Consider the following 25,643-nt stretch of genomic DNA (forward strand, 5'->3'; position numbering starts at 1 on the left):
GCAGGCGGCAAACAAACACAGTCCAATAAACAGTCCAATGGCAACAGAAATACAATCCACAAGAAAACGCTCAGAAGTGATCACCGGGGCAAATCAAGACTTCGCCAAGGGTGTGTGTGTGTGTGTGTCTTAAATAGTCCAGGTAATGATCTGCAGGTGTGTGTGGCAATTGGTGATTGGTGCATGTGATTGGAAGGGAGGATTATGGGAAGTGGAGTCCAGGAACTGACAGGAACAGACAGTGATCGTGACATAACGCCCCCCTTCCGGAAGGCGCGTCCTCGCGGCGTAAATGGCACAGATAGGGAGGGGGGGTGGGTACATTGGAGACCTGTTGGCAGACGGGAACGGGGTCTCCAATGCAGGTCCAGGAACTCGGGCAGCCACGGGGGGTCAGGTGCCACGGGCAGCCACGGCGGGTCAGGTGCCACGGGCAGCCACGGCGGGTCAGGTGCCACGGGCAGCCACGGCGGGTCAGGTGCCACGGGCAGCCACGGCGGGTCAGGTGCCACGGGCAGCCACGGCGGGTCAGGTGCCACGGGCAGCCACGGCGGGTCAGGTGGCTTAGGCAACCACGGCGGGTCAGGTGGCTTGGGCACCCACGGCGGGTCAGGTGGCTTGGGCACCCACGGCCGGTCAGGTGGCTTGGGCAACCACGGCCGGTCAGGTGGCTTGGGCACCCACGGCAGGTCAGGTGGCTTGGGCAACCACGGCAGGTCAGGTGGCTTAGGCGGCCACGGTAGGTCAGGTAGCTTGGGCGCCCACGGCAGGTCAGGGTCCGTAGCCGGCCACAGCAGTTCACAGGCGGTTGAAGACCGTGGGCGTGTAAGGTCCCCACCCGCAAGCTCAAGCAATTCGGAGGCCGCTGATGATCGCGGCCGTGCAGGGTCCCCACCCACAAGCTCCCCACCCTCAGGTATATGGCCCCCCCCCAAAAAGTTCTTGGGGAATTCAACGGAGGCCGTGGCGGTTTCGTGGGTAAGGAGCTCGGGTGGCGCCGGCAGGGCGAGGAGCTCGGGTGGCGCCGGCAGGGCGAGGAGCTCGGGTGGCGCCGGCAGGGCGAGGAGCTCGGGTGGCGCCGGCAGGGCGAGGAGCTCGGCGACGGCCTCCGTGGCCGTATCAGGAAGAGCGGGCTGCTCTGGGACGGCAGCGGACCGCTCTGGGACGGCCTCCGGGCTTACAACGGGCTCTGGGACGGCCTCCGGGCCTACAGCGGGCTCTGGGACGGCCTCCGGGCCTACAGCGGGCTCTGGGACGGCCTCCGGGCCTACAGCGGGCTCTGGGACGGCCTCCGGGCCTACAGCGGGCTCTGGGAAGGCCTCCGGGCCTTGAGGGATGGAGGAAGCCTTCTTCCTCCTCCTCCTCCGTTTACATGGTTGAGGCGGTGGCTCTATGCCTACCTCCTCTGAGGGCGCTGCAGCGGGCTCACGGGTTGGAGCGGACTCGCGGACTGGAGCTGGTTCTGGAGTGGACTCACTGGCTGGAACGACCCCTATGTTCCCAGACACTGGCGGGGCGGCCATCTTGCCCGTGGGCACTGGCAAAGCGGCCATCTTGTCCATAGCATCCAGAGAATTTGAGTGCGTGGCAACCGGCGAGCTTGAGTGCGTGGCAACCGGCGAGCTTGAGTGCGTGGCAACCGGCGAGCTTGAGTGCGTGGCAACCGGCGAGCTTGAGTGCGTGGCAACCGGCGAGCTTGAGTGCGTGGCAACCGGCGAGCTTGAGTGCGTGGCAACCGGCGAGCTTGAGTGCGTGGCAACCGGCGAGCTTGAGGGCGTAGCGGCCAGCGGGCTTGAGTGCGAAGCGGCCGGCGGAGGCTTAGGAATGCCAGCCGCTCGTGCTGAAGTCAGCGGTGGATCAGCCACACTGGAACGCAACCCACTCCGCTCCCAAACAGATCCAGAGACGTGATGTAATTCTAGAGGATCAACGGAGACTTGACTTGGCTCTGGAAGATCAGCAGAGACATGATGTGATGATGTTGTGGCCGCCATTTTGTGAATGCTCTCTTTAGAGGCAGCCATTACATGGGGGAACGAGGTGTCGCGTTCCTCCGCGACACCCACAGTAAACAGTGAACCAACAGTAAGCAGAGCAAAGTCCAGAAATTCCACGAACGACCCTCGGGGACCATTAATAAGTAAGTAGTCCTTCAATGGTTCGTTTAATCCATAGCCAAAGAAGTCAATGAGGGCACAGTCAGGCAGGTCAGATAAATAGGCAATGTCTAGAAACTTCTGAATGTGGTCCTCGAGTGTAGAATTACCTTGCCGAAGGCGGACGAGACGTATTGCTGGGTCCATGCTGGGGCTGGAAGCGCTCGTAGAAGCTGCTGGATCGTTTGATGGCGAAGTCTTCTGTAATGATGGGTCGAATGCGTGAGGATCCATTTGCAGCTTGTTTATTAAAAGTACTTAGAGAGTAGACAGGGCAAAGGCAGAGACACTAACAGGGACAGGCAATGGTCGAGGCAGGCGGCAGACAAGCAGAGTAAAGTCACAGGCAATGGTCAGGGCAGGCGGCAAACAAACACAGTCCAATAAACAGTCCAATGGCAACAGAAATACAATCCACAAGAAAACGCTCAGAAGTGATCACCGGGGCAAATCAAGACTTCGCCAAGGGTGTGTGTGTGTGTGTGTCTTAAATAGTCCAGGTAATGATCTGCAGGTGTGTGTGGCAATTGGTGATTGGTGCATGTGATTGGAAGGGAGGATTATGGGAAGTGGAGTCCAGGAACTGACAGGAACAGACAGTGATCGTGACAGGTATACAGCACTTAAATACGTGTTTATATTGTGAACAATTCATCAGTGCACATTATTCCACAGAAAAAAAAGTTTATCCTTGTATCTTTCTACACCTTTTCATCTGACGTCCCTAATGCTCTTATGCTCACGTTGCATTTATTTGATAAAAATACAGTAAAAACAGTAATATTGTGAAATTTTTTTAAGGATTCGTCCTTGGAATAAAAGTACTAATTTCTTTCAAAAAATAAATTACTGACCCTAAATGTCTGAACAATAGTTTAACCCTGTTTTACCCTTGTATAATGACTTAATGTATTTATATCAGTGAAATGCATTTTTGATGTAACATCAACATACTGACTCATATATGCAAAAGTCTTAACAGAGACTGCATTACGCATGCCAGACAATTAGTTGGCGATGTCACTTAGTAAAGAAAGATTACGCACCTGCGAATATGCATTCTTTATACAGTGCACTCACGCCAAACACGCATGCCTATCCACCTTACTTTTATAGTTTACTGCACTTTGATATTCTTCTTTTTATCAAAGTCCCTTTAAGATAAGTCGTTTCAATCGGCGGCCATCTTTGAAACGCCTCTCAGGCATGCAAGTGCAGCTCCTATCTCTTTAAATGTGAAAACATCAAATTCTCCAAAGCTTTTCGCCAACCTTTCGATTAAATTTCATATTTGAAATCACCAATGAAATCTGACAAAATGAATCATGACAAAAAAACTGCATTTTTCAGGCTGGTTCAAGCTAATGCGCATGCGCAGTACTAAGCACGTCTGACTGTTTCTATAGGGTATAGGTGCGTTCACAACACCTCGTAATTCCTGTAATTACGAGATTCTAGCTTGTAAAAAGTGTTCACGTCCTCGTAGAGCTCGTAATTACAGATTGTAGGCTGGGAGTTTTCTGAAAGCTCCCATGTGTACCACGTGGCTGCTGTACCACCTGACCGCTGTAGATTAATTTAGGCGTTCATAGTGGTGCCATAGAAACGCATAATTCCCAGTCCGAGGACGTGAACAGCTCCGAATATAACGTCATGTGTTGTCATCACAAGATTCCGGTAAATACGAGGTGGCGTGAATGCAGCATATATGTCGAATGTCACATGACCAAACCAGAAAACTGGTATCATTGCATCCGCTTGTCAGAGAAAGTGTTAACAGCAGTATGAACTGATGGCATATCTATGGACTTTTAAGGTAATCAGCGAAACTCCCTAGTTCATATTGTTATAGGTGTTTTAATCTATTAAATATCTAAACATTAGTGTGAAGAAGAAAAATTAAAAAAGCTTTTAAATATCAATCTACATATGCGGGGGACATCAGTTATGCTCATCTTTGCTTGCTCTTTTAATTGCTGTTTTATTCAAGTTATCTTGAATAAAACAGCAATTTTTTTCATGAAGCACATACAAAAGACCTAAACCGGAAGCGATCTGATCTGTTTTACAGAATACAGAAGTTAGATTGCGCATAACCCCTAGAGGAACCAGAGCTTCTAACGGCCACTGCAGTGACGCGATGACTTTACCAATCGGCGGTTGGCTCTTATTTAGAAGGCGGGACTTATTCTGCCATATTGTGCATTGCACTTTCTCCCATTCATAATAATACGAGTGCACCGTTTTTCTATATTTAAAGTCTTTGTTATTATTTCCCTGTAGCGGCTGATAAATTGGAAGTCTCGCACATTCACAGAAATACTTTAATTCCACGTTGACAAATAAGGTGGGTAGACTAAACACGTAATATGCATGTGCCTGCTGTCACCGTTTTCACAGATTCGCGTTTTTGCAGTTCTGAACGGCCAAAACGCATAAAAAGTGATCCGTTTTTAGTTGAAAATGGTGTCGTGTAAACAGCCCCTTAGATCAGACAAGTGGTTAAAGTTTGTGGATGCAACATAACATCTGAATGAGAAGAAAAAAGTAAGAGAAGGTGAGGAAGAGATGAGCTGAAGCACATTGAGTCAGTGTGATGGTGCTCATGTTAGCATCACGACTTTCTGGCCAAAACAAGCACATCATGCTTCTCTCCCTCCTCTTTCTGCTGTAAAGAAAAGATGCCACTGCTCTCTCTGCATCTTGATGGAGTCCTTGCAAAGCAGTGCTGTTCCTGTCAGCAACACTGACAAACAGAGCAGCATGAACTGGGAAAGTCGCTAGGGAGAGATGACAAGAGCTGACTCAACATCTCTGTGTAACATTGTTTACAAACCAGCAAAAACCAGGGTCACAATACACATGGCAGAAATAAAATATACAGCTATATAGATATTAGGCCTGTCTATTTAAATGTAATCAAATTAATTATGATATGCTGAATGAAATTAATCTCAATTACTCACAAATGAAAATAGTTCAGTGTTTATAGTAGTAAATTAAAATAGTTATGAAAATAGTTCAGTGTTTATAGTAGTAAATTAATAAATAGACATAACAAAAGGTCAATATGTTGTTTAATTTGCAAGTATTTTTTTTTTTTACTTTTTATGTTTGAATCAGGGGTTAAAATTTGTATTAGAATTAACACATAGACACATAGATGCAAACTCCTCACCTTTTGGTGAGAATTCACCTTTTTGAGATCAAAATAGGTCACCCACGAGATTCGCGCAGATCCGATGAGAAAGTGTTGTAGCGAATCAGTACAGGTATTTAATTAATTTATGGGTGAAATATATGAATATAATAAATCATAAAGCTTTATGATTAATTATAATACATATACCGACCCGAGAGGGAATTATACATATATTGTGAATTAATTACAACGAATTATAATCAATCACATATATGATTAGTTCTGGTTTGATAATAATTTAGAGAAACTATTAGTTTGTCCAGCAAACCGTTAGCTCCTCATAGCCGATTATAAAAGGAAGGTTTTTCTCTGGCCACGAGAAAGACTTCCTATTCTAGCATCAATGCGTAAAGCAAGGATACTGGATCGAAACGTTAAAGTGACCTGGGTTTGTTGCATGAGCAAAAAAAAAACAATCGAGCATGAATATAATGTATTTAATATATGAAACTACGGATACAGAGGCTATACTACTAAACATACACAAACAATACACATATATAGAAAGCGAAAGTAAAGTCAAGAAAACAGAGGTGATCAAAGGAATGGCAACTTACTAACAGTTAAAACCTTTGAGAGCCAGCAAGGAAACTCAGCTTACACATCGAGCTTAAAACGCTTTGGAAAGAATGGTTCTATACTTGCATAGGTTCAGGTGCTGTGGTCGTTTCGTGTTTCTGCAGGAGTTTCGGTGCGTGCGGCTGAAGCGATTGGTCCTTTTCCGAGAAGGTTTTCTTCGGCGGGATTTTCAAACAAGGGTTTAACTTAAGAGTAAGATAACCGGAAAAGAAAGAAAAAGAGTCCGTCTCCTAGGCGATGAAGAGTGAAGACTTAGGGCGACGGATGAAGAGGGTTTGACAAAGAAACTTGTTGCCAAAAGATGGTCGTCCCGAAGAGAGGGGGCGCGTGATGGAAGCGCGGTCGCCGAGACGTCCGGGAGAGACGTGTGTTAAATGGCGAGAGACAATCGAGAGACAATGAGAGATGCGTGTCGTTGTGTTTTAAGGACAACAGGCCAGAACGCCTCCTGGGATACATCAGCCAATGATGAGGGTGCGATTTTGGCGGGCAAACTCTTTCTTTGTCTCCATTTATGACCTAATTTGCATGGTTTGCGAAGTGTCCGATCTGAGTACATTTTCTTCAAAGTACCATTAAAAATAGAAGAATGCATTTTACAGTCATGTGACATACATTTTCAATTAGAGCATAACGAAAGCTTTACAATGAGACCAAACTTGTCAGATGGCAAAGACATAAAAGGTGAGATACAGTTTATACTTGAGTTTTATCGTTTAGAAGAAAACTAATACAACTACAGTCATAGCTAAGCTTATATACTAGGGATAAATACATGCACCTTTAAATACAGCGACGGGTACATATTGGCACAGTCATATTTGGAGGATAAATGTACATTCACAATCTCCATGCGTGTTTGTGAGTGTCTGTATGTGTGTGTGTATTGGGGTTGTGGCCAGTGTCTGTGACCATATCACCTTTAGTCCCACCAGGGTGACTCTTTGAAGTCTCTGGAGCTGGTGAGAATATGTTCTGTTTTTCTTTACTGGGGTAACAAAGGTGCCAATGGGGCAATTGGTCCCGGACTTGCCGGAGCCGATTCGTGATTTACATGCACAGTTCAGGAGGCTAAAAGCATTCTGAAATGTCCAACGTTGATTGACTAGCCGGATCTATCCAGACGCTACAATCCCCCTTTCGGCCAACGAAGTTCCTGTGCGGACTTCGTTGGACGGTAACAAGGTTCGATGGCACATGGATCCGGATGGTCAAGCAGCAGGTGGTTCCTACTGGTTCTCTGTCCATCTCGATGAGGCTGGGCATTTTCTTTGCCTTGAAACTTCCTCTCCTCTGTCTCCTTTTGAAGCCTTGAGGAAGGGCAGATAGGCACTTGTCCATGGACTCTTGCATCCCTTTGGTCCCTTCGGATAGGATGGAGGCCAGGCCCAGGGTGAGTGCGTACTTGATTGCTATGGAGAGGCAGAGGGCTGTGTCAGCAGCTGTCCAAGCCTGGGCTATAGGTGAGCTGGTCAGGACGGGCAGTCGGGAGAGTGCTTGGAGGGCTGTATCAACGGGAGTAATGTCAATTAGCTGGGACCCCCTTTTCTCAATCATCAGTTCCAGTTCTGGATCTAAGGTGTGGTTGTGATTTCCGGTTCTGACGGGTCCTCTTCGCTTGAGAGACGGTACACTGCCAGATTGTTGAGGTGAAGGATGGAACCCAGGGGTACCTGGATCCACATACTTTGATTGGACAGGCTGACACGAGTGGCCGTGTCGTGCTGATTGTAGGTTAGGGTGTTGATGCGAGTGGGGGTGTGGACGAGCAGTCGATCGCCCACAATCTTGGCTTGTGTTCCGATGACTGGGGTGTGAGGCTTGGCCTCGGCGGGGCAGCGTGTGTCGCTGATCACGGGCTGCAACCGGCAGATTCCTTCAGTGTGTTCTCTGAGGGAAGGCTTGTTAGAGCCGAAGCAGTGAATGTCTGTGGTCAAAATGCACCTGCTCAAATGGGGAGCCAGATACAGCTGTGGGTCGCTGTAGTGGTAGACTACCACATCTGAGGTATGTATCTTGGGATGGATGTTACCTTGCCACCACCTGACATTGACCTTGTCTTTGGGTCTGTAGATGTTATCTGGTTCACCGATGGGTGGATTGAGAAGGACGCCCACCTCATTCTGCTCTGGGTTGGCGCGCAGTAGGATGGCAGCACCCAGAGAGTCAGCGATGTGGGCTGGAACAGTCTTGGTGGGTCTGCCAGTAGCAAAGTCCAGCATAGTTTGTACAGGGTACTGAGGAATCCTATTTACAGCCACGCTCTCCATAGAGAAGCTAACTTCTCGCAGCAGGTATGTTATCAGAGCTATACCCAGCTGACTTTGGGCAAAGTCATTTTGGAAGACTGTAAACAGTTGCTTCATTGAGTTCACCGTTTGGGTCAGCAGGGAACTGTGAGTACCGAGAACCACCACAATACCTTCCCAGGATTTGCCGATGGTTTGCAGGGTTTGACGCTGCTTTGCGAGTTGTTTTCTCAGCTGTGGGCGGAGCTCGTCGAGGTGCTGGTGAGTGGAGTAGGCTGTAATGATGCTGGGGTCTCCTGGTTGGTACAGGTGCACCGGCAGCGTCACCTGCCGCGCCGTCATTAGTTCAGTGGGGGACACCTGAGTTGACTCCGGTATGGTGTCCGTGGTGGCTATGAACCCCAGAGGAAGTTTTACATTCCAGTCTTTCTGGTTGACTGACCATGAGATTGTGACTCCTCTGCGTTGCAGTGGGGTTCTGGGATTTGTGTTTGCAGTTTGGACTTGACAGCAAACCTGACATCCTCTGGCATCCTCTGCCACATCCTGCTGCATGCTGGGCCAGTACGCCACTTGTTTTAATGTCTCATCAGTGGTTCTGGTGCCATGGTGTCTGGCACATGGTGTGTCGTGGGCGTATATCAGTTCACCCCCCTTTTGGCCTTGTGGCATTACAAGCTTTGGCGCTGTGAGGTCGTCAAGGACATGTTTTAGGATGTTTAGTCCCACACGCAGCATGTGGTTGATCCCATGCAGCCGTTTGTGGCTAGGGGTCGCCGTGGGACCAGATGCCGTGATCGGGAGGTTGGAGGGGTTTGAGTGGTGGTTTAAAATAGTTCGTAAGGAAGTGTTGGTAATTTTGGTTGTCAGTGGCAGTGGCCGTAAGGCGGGAAATGTTGCAGGAACAGAACGCTGGCTGCAGGTTGCTGCTGCCACACTAAGGGTGGGTGACTGGGGTGGGGGTGACCGTAGATTGTTATGCAGCGTGCCAGTCTTGGCACGGGCAGTAGTTTGGTCGTTTGCACCTTTGCCACGCCCTGGTTGTTTTGAATGTCTGTTCACCTTTTCCCAGTAAACGATCATGTCATGTGTTTGGGTGATGTCATCACGTGTTTGGAACAGGTGTTGATGTTTCACCGACATGTTGTATTCAGTCCTGAAATTAGTTTGTTTCCAGCCTGGAAGATGGCATGTGAAACTAGGTCTGGCATTGCATGAGTCTGTGCAAATGAGGAGTTCTTTGATGTTATGGGCTGAGGCAACTTGAAGGGTTATGAGAGTAGCTGCTACTTCAACATACTGACGTGACTGGGGACCCCACCTGAAGTTCTGTGGTTGGCAGGGTTGGTTGTTTAACCATCGCACCCCTGCACCTGCCTGTAGGATGCCCTCATGGCTGTAGGAATGTCCATCGACGTAGGCCGTGGGCATACCTTGGCACGCATTCTCTTCGAAGTACTTGTGACAGGTTGGTTGTTGTTGTTGGGGTACTTCTACCTCAAATGTCAAAGCTGGTGTGTTGTTTAGGGTTTGACCACGTCTCATGTTGAGCCGAACAGCACCCCCTTTGGTGTAAGCTGGTACTACAGCTTCCTGTATGTTGAGCAGGATGCAGACCTCTGGGATGGTCTGGTCTGACAGGAAATTGGCAGTGTTGACGGGAACAACAGGGGACTGTAAAGTCATTGGAGCCCACACCAACTCATTAGCACTGTCCATATGAGCCTTAGGGTGCATCAGGGAGTCCGGAAAGACCAGGAAGTGATGGGTTAGACGCAGGTCATTCCATTTCAAGTTCAAAACGCAGATGTTTTTGGCAGTCGTCATGGTTGGCAGACGAAAGTCCAATGGGAAGTGTGTGTGCTTGTTGACACATGGGAGGTTCGGTGTTCCCTCAATAAGAGCACTTAACAGCGTGTGGCTGAAGGCTGAGTTGTCTGCCCACAGTGTGCGAATAATGTCTGTTGTAGTCACATCATTCAGCTGTGAGTCTGTGGTGACCTTGGAACAGAAGGAGTTAAAGTCTATGGTGAGTTTGAGTGTGCAGGATAGCGAACTTGAACTTTGCCCTGAGACGGGGTTCCCGCGGCTAGCTGCAAGATTTCCCGTGACCTCTGTGACCTGACAGTCTGGCTCAGGTGACCTGGGTGACTGGAAGGGCAACGGTTCTCGTACTTGAGCCCAAATTTTCAGCTGTCTGAAGTCCAATAAGGGCTCAAAGCGATCTAGCAAGTCTTTGCCAATGAGCAAGGGAAACGTGTCCATTGGTGAAATGTATACGGGGTGTACCAAGCTCATTGGCCCGATGGTTAGATGAATGGGAGCTATTTGTTCAAGTTGGACCTCATTTTGGCTGTACGACTGCACATTTAGCTCACATCTTTGTGGTTTGAGAGTTCGATTTTGTCTCTTGGCTTTATCTCTGAGTATTTCAAAGAGGTTAGTTGACATCAAAGTGAGATCTGCTCCGGTGTCTACGAGCGCTTCAATTCTCACATCATTTTCCACAGTGATGGCTATGTACAGCTTTCGGGCCACCCCCTTTTCGATAAGGTTCCCCAGGAGTCTTGGTACCGGGGCTTGGGTGCTGACCGGTAAGCAAGTGGGGCTGGTGTCATGTGGTTCGTTAGGGAGGCAGACAACCAGAACAGCACTTTCTGGTAACTTGGAGTCTTGGTCATCGGTGTGATGATGTGAGTTGGTTGGCTCTGGATGTGCAGTTGTCAGCTGAGGTGGCTGGGTGGCGCGGTCACTTAGTGATGCGTTAACTGATTCTGTGGTTAGTGGCTGGTCAGCAGTGATTTGGGTGTGAGGTTCTGTCGGAGGTTTGTCAGGGCAGACGTTGGGGGTAGGTTTCCGTCCTAGTCATAAGGAGTTTGGCTTGTCTTTCTGGTCTTCCTTACGGTGCTTTTCCTGAATCAGCTCTTTTAGGGCCTTCAGGATCTCTGCAGACTCAGACATAGCTGCACTGTTCTGCTCCTGTGAGCGCTCGGACTTGGGCTTGTTCGGTGCACGTCGAGAGGCATTCTGTCTTTGGCGGTCGGGGCTTGAAGTTCTGGCCGATGAAGATCTGCCATTTCTGGGTCGCCGGCTGGCCTCCCATGTGGCACTGCCTTTGGGTTGCTGGGTAACCGGGACTTGTCCCAGACTCTTTCAGAACGCCCAGTCTGGTGCTTGGGACGGACACCCTCGTAGTGAGGCTGCCCTCTGTTGGCCGGGAACTGTCTTGACTCTCTGTGAAACGGTCTGTCACTGTGGTGCGTGTGTGCGCCCTCTAGGGCCAGTTCTGGACAGTGATCAGAGACCGGGTAAATGGTTGGATTTTTAACAGTCTTTTCAGATGCAGCCTTTTGCTTAGAATAAGCCTTGTGGGCTAAATCTCGCAGCTGTTGAGTAGACATACTCCGTGGGCAGGCCAAGACTCCCAGATGATGACTCACCGCAGGATGCAGATTTCGGAGAAACAGAGTCTTAAAGTTGAAATCTTCCTCCATTCCTGGCTCGTTACGTGCTCCGAAGTAGGCCCTTCGTATTCTGTTGTAGTACGCTTGTGGGGTTTCCAGTCGGCCCTGTTTAAGGTCCATGGCTGCGAGGAGCCCTTGGTCCGATTCAGGGTCAGAAAACTCTCTGATCAGAGCCTGTCGCAGCTGCTGGTAGTCTGATTTGACAGCTTCTGGCTGCCGATCTAGAAAACTGCGCACATCACGGCTAGACGTGATTCGGAGTAGGTACAACCTGTCCCATGCATTCACGTTGGCCACATTTTGCAGCAGAAAGTCAATGTCCTGCAAATACGCGTGCACGTCAACGCCCCCTGCTGGGTCTGGGGTGAAAGTGGGGATATTCTTTGCTAGCTTGTCCAGATCTTTGGGAGCCATGCCGTGGCTAGTGGCACGGGTTTTCTGGAGAGGCTCCCAACCTTTTGCTGTTGAAGAAGGTTCTTGGCCGCTCGTGAGTGGCATCTTGGGCAGTGGACTTTCAACACCCTTTTGAACTAGGGATTCTTGACTGGGCCTACTGGCCAGGAGAAACTCTGTGAAGTGTGCTTCCCCTCCCAAGTCACCTTGCAGTTTATAAGAATGTTTCAGTTCTCTGTGAACAGTGTCCAATTCATCTCTTAAATAGTCTCTTTGCTGTTTCAAAGCAAGGATCTCACTTCGGGCCTGTTTAAGATGATTTTCGCAGGCCCGGGCCTTAGCGTCCCTTTCTTTCAGTTCGATCTCTGCTCTTGCTAGGAGAGTTTCACCTTGTTGGAGTTTTCCAGTTAGTTCCTCCCTGGATTCCTTTTCCAACTGCTCTTTACGCTCCGCCTCCAAGTGGAGCTCTGCAAGGGCTTTTTGGAGTCTCTCTACCTCCTCTTGCAGCTCGGGGTCGGATTCATCCGCTGTCCCACGCTGGTCCTGGGTCTCGAGGAGTAGCTGATCGAGGTGATGTTGAGTCTGGGCCTGATTTCTTCTGGCCTCCCCGGCCTGAAGCTTGAGCGCCGCTGCTTCCTGCTCCAGGAGAGTGTTGCTCCTTTCGCTAAGCCTCACCTGGGCAATGAGGTTGTGGGCAAGTCCGCCAATGAGCTTGGCCCATTCTTTGTGGTTGTAGCTCTGCGTCGGATCGTGGGCCATTAGTCGATTTAGGTCCCCGTCCAACTGCTCACGGCTCAGGTGCTGGAGGTCACCGGCGGCGTTGGGCAGGAATGCGTTGGTCATGACGCCCAACCAGGTCTCGAGATGATCCCAGTGGGTGTCAGGGCTGGATGCTCGCGACATAGTGGCTTTACTGTTGACGAGAGAAAGACAGCACAAAAGAACCAATGCAAGCTCGCGCAGGACTAGCGCGTTACGTAATACGTAATTAGCTAAACTTTGTGTGTGCTTCCAGTTAACTGGTGCAGGACAGTTAGTGGAATATAGGCCAGACACTTATTGTCGATGGCCAGGAACGACCACGTGGGTTAATTTGTGTCGGCGAGTGCTGGATTTAAATAAAGATCTTGACAGGCGGAGGCTCTACGAGTCTACTAATGACTTTGGCTGCTCGGCCGTCTATCTATTATTCAGCTTCCGTGATGGCTCTCACAGGCTCTGCCTTTATGTGAAATAAAAGAGACAAACAGTAGAAAAACAGAACAGAACAGGATGGCTGCAATTTATGAGAAATAGAACAGTAAACAAATAGGAAGGAATGAAAATAGAATAGCAATAAAATACCACAAGAAGGGCTAGAGGGGAGAAGTGAAACTTCAGCTTATTACCACAGTAAGGGTTTATGACCGGGCCTGACGAGGGCGCTGTCGCGTCATAAAACCTAGAAGGATAGTATGGCTTAAGAGCAAAAGGGGTTTTGCCAACACTTCTGATTGGAGAATATCAAATATTCTGTGGCTTTCACTGAGCGAAGGGACTGTATGTCCTTAATCTCGGCCTGGGGTGATTTGTGATTGCTCAGACAAGAACTCAGTGGCGGGGGCAACCTCTCCTAGACGTTCCAACACTTGGCTGCTGTGTTCCTCGGCACCCTGTACCTTTGCACTGCGATGCAACCTCTCAAACAGGGACTTTCAGCACAATTGCGTGTTTGGGCAAGGTGTTTGCGCCAACGGCCAGATTGGCGGCCAAAATTGTATTTTTCCCAACCCCAGAGTCTGACCCCGCAGGCAGTTACTCAAAGGGCGGTTCTGTCGTGCAGAACAGGGAAATTAAACAAAATTGCCTTTGTTGCCAACCTGGACTCGTTGCCTCCTTGCACCTGACACACCCAACCTGCTGATGTCCCTGCGTGTTGCCCGCGGTACGAGGTCAGAAGTGACCGAGGTTCACCCACAGCCAGTGAGAGATCCGCCAGGCTAGTTTACTCCGCTCACTGGAACTCACTGGAACAACCGTCAACTCACCACCGGTCGCTAGAGGGCCCTATTTGCAAATACACAAGTGGTCACGCAAACACAGCTTACTTGTAAATTTAAATCTTAATTTAAATCTTGTTTAAACTGAATTTAAATAATCAAGTGTGTAGGACGAAAGAATAGGGGTCTAGAATGACAGTCAGAATGAATTAGCTGAAAGCAGAAAAGGAAAAAAAAAATAAGGCAAAGTAAAAAAACAATTCAGAGGCACTTGATTCAAATTTGAATTAAACTCTGTTCAATTGAATTTAAATAAGTGCGTAGAATAACAGAATGGGAAAAAGAAAGGAGAAGGTCTTCCCTATTGGAGAATTCCCTAAAGGGAATTGCTTCTTGAGCAAAATGCCAACTGATTGACACTACTTAATTTTAAATCTCAATTAAATGTTTTAATTAAATTTAAAAATAAGTGTATAAAATAAGGGAAACTTGGATGTGAGAATGCTGTTACCAGCAAATCACAAACAGGACACAGACCTAAGAGTGGATAAAAAATAAAAAGTAAGTAATAACAAGAAAGGAATTTCCAAAGTAAAAACTCAAGAGAGAAAGAGAGTATAATGAAAGAAAATCAAGTAGAATAATAAAATAACATAGAGCAGAGAAAATCTGTGAACACAGGAAAAGCAGGAAAGGGGACAAATACTCAGAGACGGGAACTAACTTATGTGGGAGTGTCCACCAGGGGGAGCACTTTCAGAAAGTGAATTCTCTTGTTGGAAGGGAAACTTAATTTAAATTAAAAATTTAAACGTATTTAAATCAAATTTAAATCGGTAAACCACATTCCAAACACGATTGAAAAGCATAACCATCAACAAACATTTATAGCGGCAAGCTAGATTAAAGTAGCCAAAAGGAATTTGGAAACACTTCAGCTCAGCGTATGGAGAGCAGAGTTAACCCAGAACGTCCACACGATGGCGTTAGTGAGTCCACACAACAATGAAGTAGGGAGGGGTGCCGCACACCTGAACAGATTGCCTTCTGGCGTCTGGTCAGAGGTACTGCATCCACCTACTTTAATTCGTGATATTTTAAATTAGCGCGTCTGTGGGGTTCTGATTCCCTTACGGCTGATTTAACTGCACTATCACGGTTACAAACTTTAGAATCTCGGCGGATTCTTTGGTGCCAGGTTACTGGACACTAATATGCCACTTTAATACGGGTACACAATTTTGGGGATTAGTGGACCCCTGTTTGTGCAAACTTAGTGCACACGAATATGTAACTTTTGCAGGATTTCTTCGCTGCTGTTACGAGTCACGCTGGATCAGGTCGTGGCTGGCTCCCAATTTTTACACATCAATCGGATTTCAGATAAACTGTTTTCAGATTAGATTTGCAAGAGGTAACGTGATTGGTTAGCAATGCCAATGACGTTACCCAGGGAGCGAGACGCTATTTTGAATTATTGGACGACACAGTAATTCAAATTTAATAGCGCTACAGTTATGAGGCCTTCAGAAAGAGTCTGTGAGAAACTCGTCACAGCTCCTTTTAAAAAAAAATACGCTGAATACGATTCAATTCGTTTATTCAAGCGGAAATTAATATTAAACTGTATATTGCAAAAAGATTGTCGCCCTTTGCAGATACGAGTTTGAAATATTAATTGGACTGCAGTTTACTTTACGGTCAACAATTGACTACAGTGTTTCTAGGCACGAATAGCTTGTTAACGTTTTTTTCAGAATGAGGGACGCGTTGTCGGCTCACTCAATAAGGCGCGCATATACACATTAAATCACACAAAATTATTCTAGGTTGCTCATACACAAAACCAAGTTTAAAACGTTGCCCGCGTTCTCCACCAAATAATCTGTAGCGAATCAGTACAGGTATTTAATTAATTTATGGGTGAAATATATGAATATAATAAATCATAAAGCTTTATGATTAATTATAATACATATACCGACCCGAGAGGGAATTATACATATATTGTGAATTAATTACAACGAATTATAATCAATCACATATATGATTAGTTCTGGTTTGATAATAATTTAGAGAAACTATTAGTTTGTCCAGCAAACCGTTAGCTCCTCATAGCCGATTATAAAAGGAAGGTTTTTCTCTGGCCACGAGAAAGACTTCCTATTCTAGCATCAATGCGTAAAGCAAGGATACTGGATCGAAACGTTAAAGTGACCTGGGTTTGTTGCATGAGCAAAAAAAAACAATCGAGCATGAATATAATGTATTTAATATATGAAACTACGGATACAGAGGCTATACTACTAAACATACACAAACAATACACATATATAGAAAGCGAAAGTAAAGTCAAGAAAACAGAGGTGATCAAAGGAATGGCAACTTACTAACAGTTAAAACCTTTGAGAGCCAGCAAGGAAACTCAGCTTACACATCGAGCTTAAAACGCTTTGGAAAGAATGGTTCTATACTTGCATAGGTTCAGGTGCTGTGGTCGTTTCGTGTTTCTGCAGGAGTTTCGGTGCGTGCGGCTGAAGCGATTGGTCCTTTTCCGAGAAGGTGTTCTTCGGCGGGATTTTCAAACAAGGGTTTAACTTAAGAGTAAGATAACCGGAAAAGAAAGAAAAAGAGTCCGTCTCCTAGGCGATGAAGAGTGAAGACTTAGGGCGACGGATGAAGAGGGTTTGACAAAGAAACTTGTTGCCAAAAGATGGTCGTCCCGAAGAGAGGGGGCGCGTGATGGAAGCGCGGTCGCCGAGACGTCCGGGAGAGACGTGTGTTAAATGGCGAGAGACAATCGAGAGACAATGAGAGATGCGTGTCGTTGTGTTTTAAGGACAACAGGCCAGAACGCCTCCTGGGATACATCAGCCAATGATGAGGGTGCGATTTTGGCGGGCAAACTCTTTCTTTGTCTCCATTTATGACCTAATTTGCATGGTTTGCGAAGTGTCCGATCTGAGTACATTTTCTTCAAAGTACCATTAAAAATAGAAGAATGCATTTTACAGTCATGTGACATACATTTTCAATTAGAGCATAACGAAAGCTTTACAATGAGACCAAACTTGTCAGATGGCAAAGACATAAAAGGTGAGATACAGTTTATACTTGAGTTTTATCGTTTAGAAGAAAACTAATACAACTACAGTCATAGCTAAGCTTATATACTAGGGATAAATACATGCACCTTTAAATACAGCGACGGGTACATATTGGCACAGTCATATTTGGAGGATAAATGTACATTCACAATCTCCATGCGTGTTTGTGAGTGTCTGTATGTGTGTGTGTATTGGGGTTGTGGCCAGTGTCTGTGACCATATCACCTTTAGTCCCACCAGGGTGACTCTTTGAAGTCTCTGGAGCTGGTGAGAATATGTTCTGTTTTTCTTTACTGGGGTAACAAAGGTGCCAATGGGGCAATTGGTCCCGGACTTGCCGGAGCCGATTCGTGATTTACATGCACAGTTCAGGAGGCTAAAAGCATTCTGAAATGTCCAACGTTGATTGACTAGCCGGATCTATCCAGACGCTACAATCCCCCTTTCGGCCAACGAAGTTCCTGTGCGGACTTCGTTGGACGGTAACAAGGTTCGATGGCACATGGATCCGGATGGTCAAGCAGCAGGTGGTTCCTACTGGTTCTCTGTCCATCTCGATGAGGCTGGGCATTTTCTTTGCCTTGAAACTTCCTCTCCTCTGTCTCCTTTTGAAGCCTTGAGGAAGGGCAGATAGGCACTTGTCCATGGACTCTTGCATCCCTTTGGTCCCTTCGGATAGGATGGAGGCCAGGCCCAGGGTGAGTGCGTACTTGATTGCTATGGAGAGGCAGAGGGCTGTGTCAGCAGCTGTCCAAGCCTGGGCTATAGGTGAGCCGGTCAGGATGGGCAGTCGGGAGAGTGCTTGGAGGGCTGTATCAACGGGAGTAATGTCAATTAGCTGGGACCCCCTTTTCTCAATCCTCAGTTCCAGTTTTGGATCTAAGGTGTGGTTGTGATTTCCGGTTCTGACGGGTCCTCTTCGCTTGAGAGACGGTACACTGCCAGATTGTTGAGGTGAAGGATGGAACCCAGGGGTACCTGGATCCACATACTTTGATTGGACAGGCTGACACGAGTGGCCGTGTCGTGCTGATTGTAGGTTAGGGTGTTGATGCGAGTGGGGGTGTGGACGAGCAGTCGATCGCCCACAATCTTGGCTTGTGTTCCGATGACTGGGGTGTGAGGCTTGGCCTCGGCGGGGCAGCGTGTGTCGCTGATCACGGGCTGCAACCGGCAGATTCCTTCAGTGTGTTCTCTGAGGGAAGGCTTGTTAGAGCCGAAGCAGTGAATGTCTGTGGTCAAAATGCACCTGCTCAAATGGGGAGCCAGATACAGCTGTGGGTCGCTGTAGTGGTAGACTACCACATCTGAGGTATGTATCTTGGGATGGATGTTACCTTGCCACCACCTGACATTGACCTTGTCTTTGGGTCTGTAGATGTTATCTGGTTCACCGATGGGTGGATTGAGAAGGACGCCCACCTCATTCTGCTCTGGGTTGGCGCGCAGTAGGATGGCAGCACCCAGAGAGTCAGCGATGTGGGCTGGAACAGTCTTGGTGGGTCTGCCAGTAGCAAAGTCCAGCATAGTTTGTACAGGGTACTGAGGAATCCTATTTACAGCCACGCTCTCCATAGAGAAGCTAACTTCTCGCAGCAGGTATGTTATCAGAGCTATACCCAGCTGACTTTGGGCAAAGTCATTTTGGAAGACTGTAAACAGTTGCTTCATTGAGTTCACCGTTTGGGTCAGCAGGGAACTGTGAGTACCGAGAACCACCACAATACCTTCCCAGGATTTGCCGATGGTTTGCAGGGTTTGACGCTGCTTTGCGAGTTGTTTTCTCAGCTGTGGGCGGAGCTCGTCGAGGTGCTGGTGAGTGGAGTAGGCTGTAATGATGCTGGGGTCTCCTGGTTGGTGACGCGCCGTCATTAGTTCAGTGGGGGACACCTGAGTTGACTCCGGTATGGTGTCCGTGGTGGCTATGAACCCCAGAGGAAGTTTTACATTCCAGTCTTTCTGGTTGACTGACCATGAGATTGTGACTCCTCTGCGTTGCAGTGGGGTTCTGGGATTTGTGTTTGCAGTTTGGACTTGACAGCAAACCTGACATCCTCTGGCATCCTCTGCCACATCCTGCTGCATGCTGGGCCAGTACGCCACTTGTTTTAATGTCTCATCAGTGGTTCTGGTGCCATGGTGTCTGGCACATGGTGTGTCGTGGGCGTATATCAGTTCACCCCCCTTTTGGCCTTGTGGCATTACAAGCTTTGGCGCTGTGAGGTCGTCAAGGACATGTTTTAGGATGTTTAGTCCCACACCCAGCATGTGGTTGATCCCATGCAGCCGTTTGTGGCTAGGGGTCGCTGTGGGACCAGATGCCGTGATCGGGAGGTTGGAGGGGTTTGAGTGGTGGTTTAAAACAGTTCGTAAGGAAGTGTTGGTAATTTTGGTTGTCAGTGGCAGTGGCCGTAAGGTGGGAAATGTTGCAGGAACAGAACGCTGGCTGCAGGTTGCTGCTGCCACACTAAGGGTGGGTGACTGGGGTGGGGGTGACCGTAGATTGTTATGCAGCGTGCCAGTCTTGGCACGGGCAGTAGTTTGGTCGTTTGCGCCTTTGCCACGCCCTGGTTGTTTTGAATGTCTTTTCACCTTTTTCCAATAAACGATCATGTCATGTGTTTGGGTGATGTCATCACGTGTTTGGAACAGGTGTTGATGTTTCACCGACATGTTGTATTCAGTCCTGAAATTAGTTTGTTTCCAGCCTGGAAGATGGCATGTGAAACTAGGTCTGGCATTGCATGAGTCTGTGCAAATGAGGAGTTCTTTGATGTTATGGGCTGAGGCAACTTGAAGGGTTATGAGAGTAGCTGCTACTTCAACATATTGACGTGACTGGGGACCCCACCTGAAGTTCTGTGGTTGGCAGGGTTGGTTGTTTAACCATCGCACCCCTGCACCTGCCTGTAGGATGCCCTCATGGCTGTAGGAATGTCCATCGACGTAGGCCGTGGGCATACCTTGGCACGCATTCTCTTCGAAGTACTTGTGACAGGTTGGTTGTTGTTGTTGGGGTACTTCTACCTCAAATGTCAAAGCTGGTGTGTTGTTTAGGGTTTGACCACGTCTCATGTTGAGCCGAACAGCACCCCCTTTGGTGTAAGCTGGTACTACAGCTTCCTGTATGTTGAGCAGGATGCAGACCTCTGGGATGGTCTGGTCTGACAGGAAATTGGCAGTGTTGACGGGAACAACAGGGGACTGTAAAGTCATTGGAGCCCACACCAACTCATTAGCACTGTCCATATGAGCCTTAGGGTGCATCAGGGAGTCCGGAAAGACCAGGAAGTGATGGGTTAGACGCAGGTCATTCCATTTCAAGTTCAAAACGCAGATGTTTTTGGCAGTCGTCATGGTTGGCAGACGAAAGTCCAATGGGAAGTGTGTGTGCTTGTTGACACATGGGAGGTTCGGTGTTCCCTCAATAAGAGCACTTAACAGCGTGTGGCTGAAGGCTGAGTTGTCTGCCCACAGTGTGCGAATAATGTCTGTTGTAGTCACATCATTCAGCTGTGAGTCTGTGGTGACCTTGGAACAGAAGGAGTTAAAGTCTATGGTGAGTTTGAGTGTGCAAGATAGCGAACTTGAACTTTGCCCTGAGACGGGGTTCCCGCGGCTAGCTGCAAGATTTCCCGTGACCTCTGTGACCTGACAGTCTGGCTCAGGTGACCTGGGTGACTGGAAGGGCAACGGTTCTCGTACTTGAGCCCAAATTTTCAGCTGTCTGAAGTCCAATAAGGGCTCAAAGCGATCTAGCAAGTCTTTGCCAATGAGCAAGGGAAACGTGTCCATTGGTGAAATGTATACGGGGTGTACCAAGCTCATTGGCCCGATGGTTAGATGAATGGGAGCTATTTGTTCAAGTTGGACCTCATTTTGGCTGTACGACTGCACATTTAGCTCACATCTTTGTGGTTTGAGAGTTCGATTTTGTCTCTTGGCTTTATCTCTGAGTATTTCAAAGAGGTTAGTTGACATCAAAGTGAGATCTGCTCCGGTGTCTACGAGCGCTTCAATTCTCACATCATTTTCCACAGTGATGGCTATGTACAGCTTTCGGGCCACCCCCTTTTCGATAAGGTTCCCCAGGAGTCTTGGTACCGGGGCTTGGGTGCTGACCGGTAAGCAAGTGGGGCTGGTGTCATGTGGTTCGTTAGGGAGGCAGACAACCAGAACAGCACTTTCTGGTAACTTGGAGTCTTGGTCATCGGTGTGATGATGTGAGTTGGTTGGCTCTGGATGTGCAGTTGTCAGCTGAGGTGGCTGGGTGGCGCGGTCACTTAGTGATGCGTTAACTGATTCTGTGGTTAGTGGCTGGTCAGCAGTGATTTGGGTGTGAGGTTCTGTCGGAGGTTTGTCAGGGCAGACGTTGGGGGTAGGTTTCCGTCCTAGTCATAAGGAGTTTGGCTTGTCTTTCTGGTCTTCCTTACGGTGCTTTTCCTGAATCAGCTCTTTTAGGGCCTTCAGGATCTCTGCAGACTCAGACATAGCTGCACTGTTCTGCTCCTGTGAGCGCTCGGACTTGGGCTTGTTCGGTGCACGTCGAGGGGCATTCTGTCTTTGGCGGTCGGGGCTTGAAGTTCTGGCCGATGAAGATCTGCCATTTCTGGGTCGCCGGCTGGCCTCCCATGTGGCACTGCCTTTTGGGTTGCTGGGTAACCGGGACTTGTCCCAGACTCTTTCAGAACGCCCAGTCTGGTGCTTGGGACGGACACCCTCGTAGTGAGGCTGCCCTCTGTTGGCCGGGAACTGTCTTGACTCTCTGTGAAACGGTCTGTCACTGTGGTGCGTGTGTGCACCCTCTAGGGCCAGTTCTGGACAGTGATCAGAGACCGGGTAAATGGTTGGATTTTTAACAGTCTTTTCAGATGCAGCCTTTTGCTTAGAATAAGCCTTGTGGGCTAAATCTCGCAGCTGTTGAGTAGACATACTCCGTGGGCAGGCCAAGACTCCCAGATGATGACTCACCGCAGGATGCAGATTTCGGAGAAACAAAGTCTTAAAGTTGAAATCTTCCTCCATTCCTGGCTCGTTTCGGGCTCCGAAGTAGGCCCTTCGTATTCTGTTGTAGTACGCTTGTGGGGTTTCCAGTCGGCCCTGTTTAAGGTCCATGGCTGCGAGGAGCCCTTGGTCCGATTCAGGGTCAGAAAACTCTCTGATCAGAGCCTGTCGCAGCTGCTGGTAGTCTGATTTGACAGCTTCTGGCTGCCGATCTAGAAAACTGCGCACATCACGGCTAGACGTGATTCGGAGTAGGTACAACCTGTCCCAGGCATTCACGTTGGCCACATTTTGCAGCAGAAAGTCAATGTCCTGTAAATACGCGTGCACGTCAACGCCCCCTGCTGGGTCTGGGGTGAAAGTGGGGATATTCTTTGCTAGCTTGTCCAGATCTTTGGGAGCCATGCCGTGGCTAGTGGCACGGGTTTTCTGGAGAGGCTCCCAACCTTTTGCTGTTGAAGAAGGTTCTTGGCCGCTCGTGAGTGGCATCTTGGGCAGTGGACTTTCAACACCCTTTTGAACTAGGGATTCTTGACTGGGCCTACTGGCCAGGAGAAACTCTGTGAAGTGTGCTTCCCCTCCCAAGTCACCTTGCAGTTTATAAGAATGTTTCAGTTCTCTGTGAACAGTGTCCAATTCATCTCTTAAATAGTCTCTTTGCTGTTTCAAAGCAAGGATCTCACTTCGGGCCTGTTTAAGATGATTTTCGCAGGCCCGGGCCTTAGCGTCCCTTTCTTTCAGTTCGATCTCTGCTCTTGCTAGGAGAGTTTCACCTTGTTGGAGTTTTCCAGTTAGTTCCTCCCTGGATTCCTTTTCCAACTGCTCTTTACGCTCCGCCTCCAAGTGGAGCTCTGCAAGGGCTTTTTGGAGTCTCTCTACCTCCTCTTGCAGCTCGGGGTCGGATTCATCCGCTGTCCCACGCTGGTCCTGGGTCTCGAGGAGTAGTTGATCGAGGTGATGTTGAGTCTGGGCCTGATTTCTTCTGGCCTCCCCGGCCTGAAGCTTGAGCGCCGCTGCTTCCTGCTCCAGGAGAGCGTTGCTCCTTTCGCTAAGCTTCACCTGGGCAATGAGGTTGTGGGCAAGGCCGCCAATGAGCTTGGCCCATTCTTTGTGGTTGTAGCTCTGCGTCGGATCCTGGGCCATTAGTCGATTTAGGTCCCCGTCCAACTGCTCACGGCTCAGGTGCTGGAGGTCACCGGCGGCGTTGGGCAGAAATGCGTTGGTCATGACGCCCAACCAGGTCTCGAGATGATCCCAGTGGGTGTCAGGGCTGGATGCTCGCGACATAGTGGCTTTACTGTTGACGAGAGAAAGACAGCACAAAAGAACCAATGCAAGCTCGCGCAGGACTAGTGCGTTACGTAATACGTAATTAGCTAAACTTTGTGTGTGCTTCCAGTTAACTGGTGCAGGCAGTTAGTGGAATATAGGCCAGACACTTATTGTCGATGGCCAGGAACGACCACGTGGGTTAATTTGTGTCGGCGAGTGCTGGATTTAAATAAAGATCTTGACAGGCGGAGGCTCTACGAGTCTACTAATGACTTTGGCTGCTCGGCCGTCTATCTATTATTCAGCTTCCGTGATGGCTCTCACAGGCTCTGCCTTTATGTGAAATAAAAGAGACAAACAGTAGAAAAACAGAACAGAACAGGATGGCTGCAATTTATGAGAAATAGAACAGTAAACAAATAGGAAGGAATGAAAATAGAATAGCAATAAAATACCACAAGAAGGGCTAGAGGGGAGAAGTGAAACTTCAGCTTATTACCACAGTAAGGGTTTATGACCGGGCCTGACGAGGGCGCTGTCGCGTCATAAAACCTAGAAGGATAGTATGGCTTAAGGGCAAAAGGGGTTTTGCCAACACTTCTGATTGGAGAATATCAAATATTCTGTGGCTTTCACTGAGCGAAGGGACTGTATGTCCTTAATCTCGGCCTGGGGTGATTTGTGATTGCTCAGACAAGAACTCAGTGGCGGGGGCAACCTCTCCTAGACGTTCCAACACTTGGCTGTTGTGTTCCTCGGCACCCTGTGCCTTTTGCACTGCGATGCAACCTCTCAAACAGGGACTTTCAGCACAATTGCGTGTTTGGGCAAGGTGTTTGCGCCAACGGCCAGATTGGCGGCCAAAATTGTATTTTTCCCAACCCCAGAGTCTGACCCCGCAGGCAGTTACTCAAAGGGCGGTTCTGTCGTGCAGAAACAGGGAAATTAAACAAAATTGCCTTTGTTGCCAACCTGGACTCGTTGCCTCCTTGCACCTGACACACCCAACCTGCTGATGTCCCTGCGTGTTGCCCGCGGTACGAGGTCAGAAGTGACTGAGGTTCACCCACAGCCAGTGAGAGATCCGCCAGGCTAGTTTACTCCGCTCACTGGAACTCACTGGAACAACCGTCAACTCACCACCGGTCGCTAGAGGGCCCTATTTGCAAATACACAAGTGGTCACGCAAACACAGCTTACTTGTAAATTTAAATCTTAATTTAAATCTTGTTTAAACTGAATTTAAATAATCAAGTGTGTAGGACGAAAGAATAGGGGTCTAGAATGACAGTCAGAATGAATTAGCTGAAAGCAGAAAAGAAAAAAAATAAGGCAAAGTAAAAAAACAATTCAGAGGCACTTGATTCAAATTTGAATTAAACTCTGTTCAATTGAATTTAAATAAGTGCGTAGAATAACAGAATGGGAAAAAGAAAGGAGAAGGTCTTCCCTATTGGAGAATTCACTAAAGGGAATTGCTTCTTGAGCAAAATGCCAACTGATTGACACTACTTAATTTTAAATCTCAATTAAATGTTTAATTAAATTTAAAAATAAGTGTATAAAATAAGGGAAACTTGGATGTGAGAATGCTGTTACCAGCAAATCACAAACAGGACACAGACCTAAGAGTGGATAAAAATAAAAAGTAAGTAATAACAAGAAAGGAATTTCCAAAGTAAAAACTCAAGAGAGAAAGAGAGTATAATGAAAGAAAATCAAGTAGAATAATAAAATAACATAGAGCAGAGAAAATCTGTGAACACAGGAAAAGCAGGAAAGGGGACAAATACTCAGAGACGGGAACTAACTTATGTGGGAGTGTCCACCAGGGGGAGCACTTTCAGAAAGTGAATTCTCTTGTTGGAAGGGAAACTTAATTTAAATTAAAAATTTAAACGTATTTAAATCAAATTTAAATCGGTAAACCACATTCCAAACACGATTGAAAAGCATAACCATCAACAAACATTTATAGCGGCAAGCTAGATTAAAGTAGCCAAAAGGAATTTGGAAACACTTCAGCTCAGCGTATGGAGAGCAGAGTTAACCCAGAACGTCCACACGATGGCGTTAGTGAGTCCACACAACAATGAAGTAGGGAGGGGTGCCGCACACCTGAACAGATTGCCTTCTGGCGTCTGGTCAGAGGTACTGCATCCACCTACTTTAATTCGTGATATTTTAAATTAGCGCGTCTGTGGGGTTCTGATTCCCTTACGGCTGATTTAACTGCAC

General features: G+C 48.0%; 1 protein-coding gene across 15 annotated transcripts; it reads left to right on the forward strand.

Annotated features, from left to right (window-relative positions):
• Positions 1-204: 204 nt before the first annotated feature.
• LOC127523627 (keratin, type I cytoskeletal 9-like) lies at positions 205-24,754 on the forward strand. 15 transcript variants are annotated; one of them, XM_051914551.1, is made up of 3 exons: positions 205-532; positions 587-613; positions 668-1,332. In XM_051914551.1, the coding sequence occupies exons 1-3, from the start codon at positions 205-207 to the stop codon at positions 1,330-1,332; spliced, it is 1,020 nt and encodes a 339-aa protein (XP_051770511.1). The 15 variants fall into 15 exon arrangements, with proteins under 15 accessions (XP_051770511.1, XP_051770515.1, XP_051770504.1 ...); XM_051914555.1 differs by having other exon boundaries at positions 205-505; XM_051914544.1 differs by adding an exon at positions 20,128-24,754 and having other exon boundaries at positions 205-9,529.
• The last annotated feature ends 889 nt before the right edge of the window (positions 24,755-25,643 follow it).

The sequence above is a fragment of the Ctenopharyngodon idella genome, chromosome 12 (assembly GCF_019924925.1).
Source record: "Ctenopharyngodon idella isolate HZGC_01 chromosome 12, HZGC01, whole genome shotgun sequence".
NCBI lineage: Eukaryota > Metazoa > Chordata > Actinopteri > Cypriniformes > Xenocyprididae > Ctenopharyngodon > Ctenopharyngodon idella.

What these genes read in the sequence shown, in the direction of transcription:
- LOC127523627 (XM_051914544.1), top strand. Translation starts at nt 205, where the DNA reads ATGGGAAGTGGAGTCCAGGAACTGACAGGAACAGACAGTGATCGTGAC.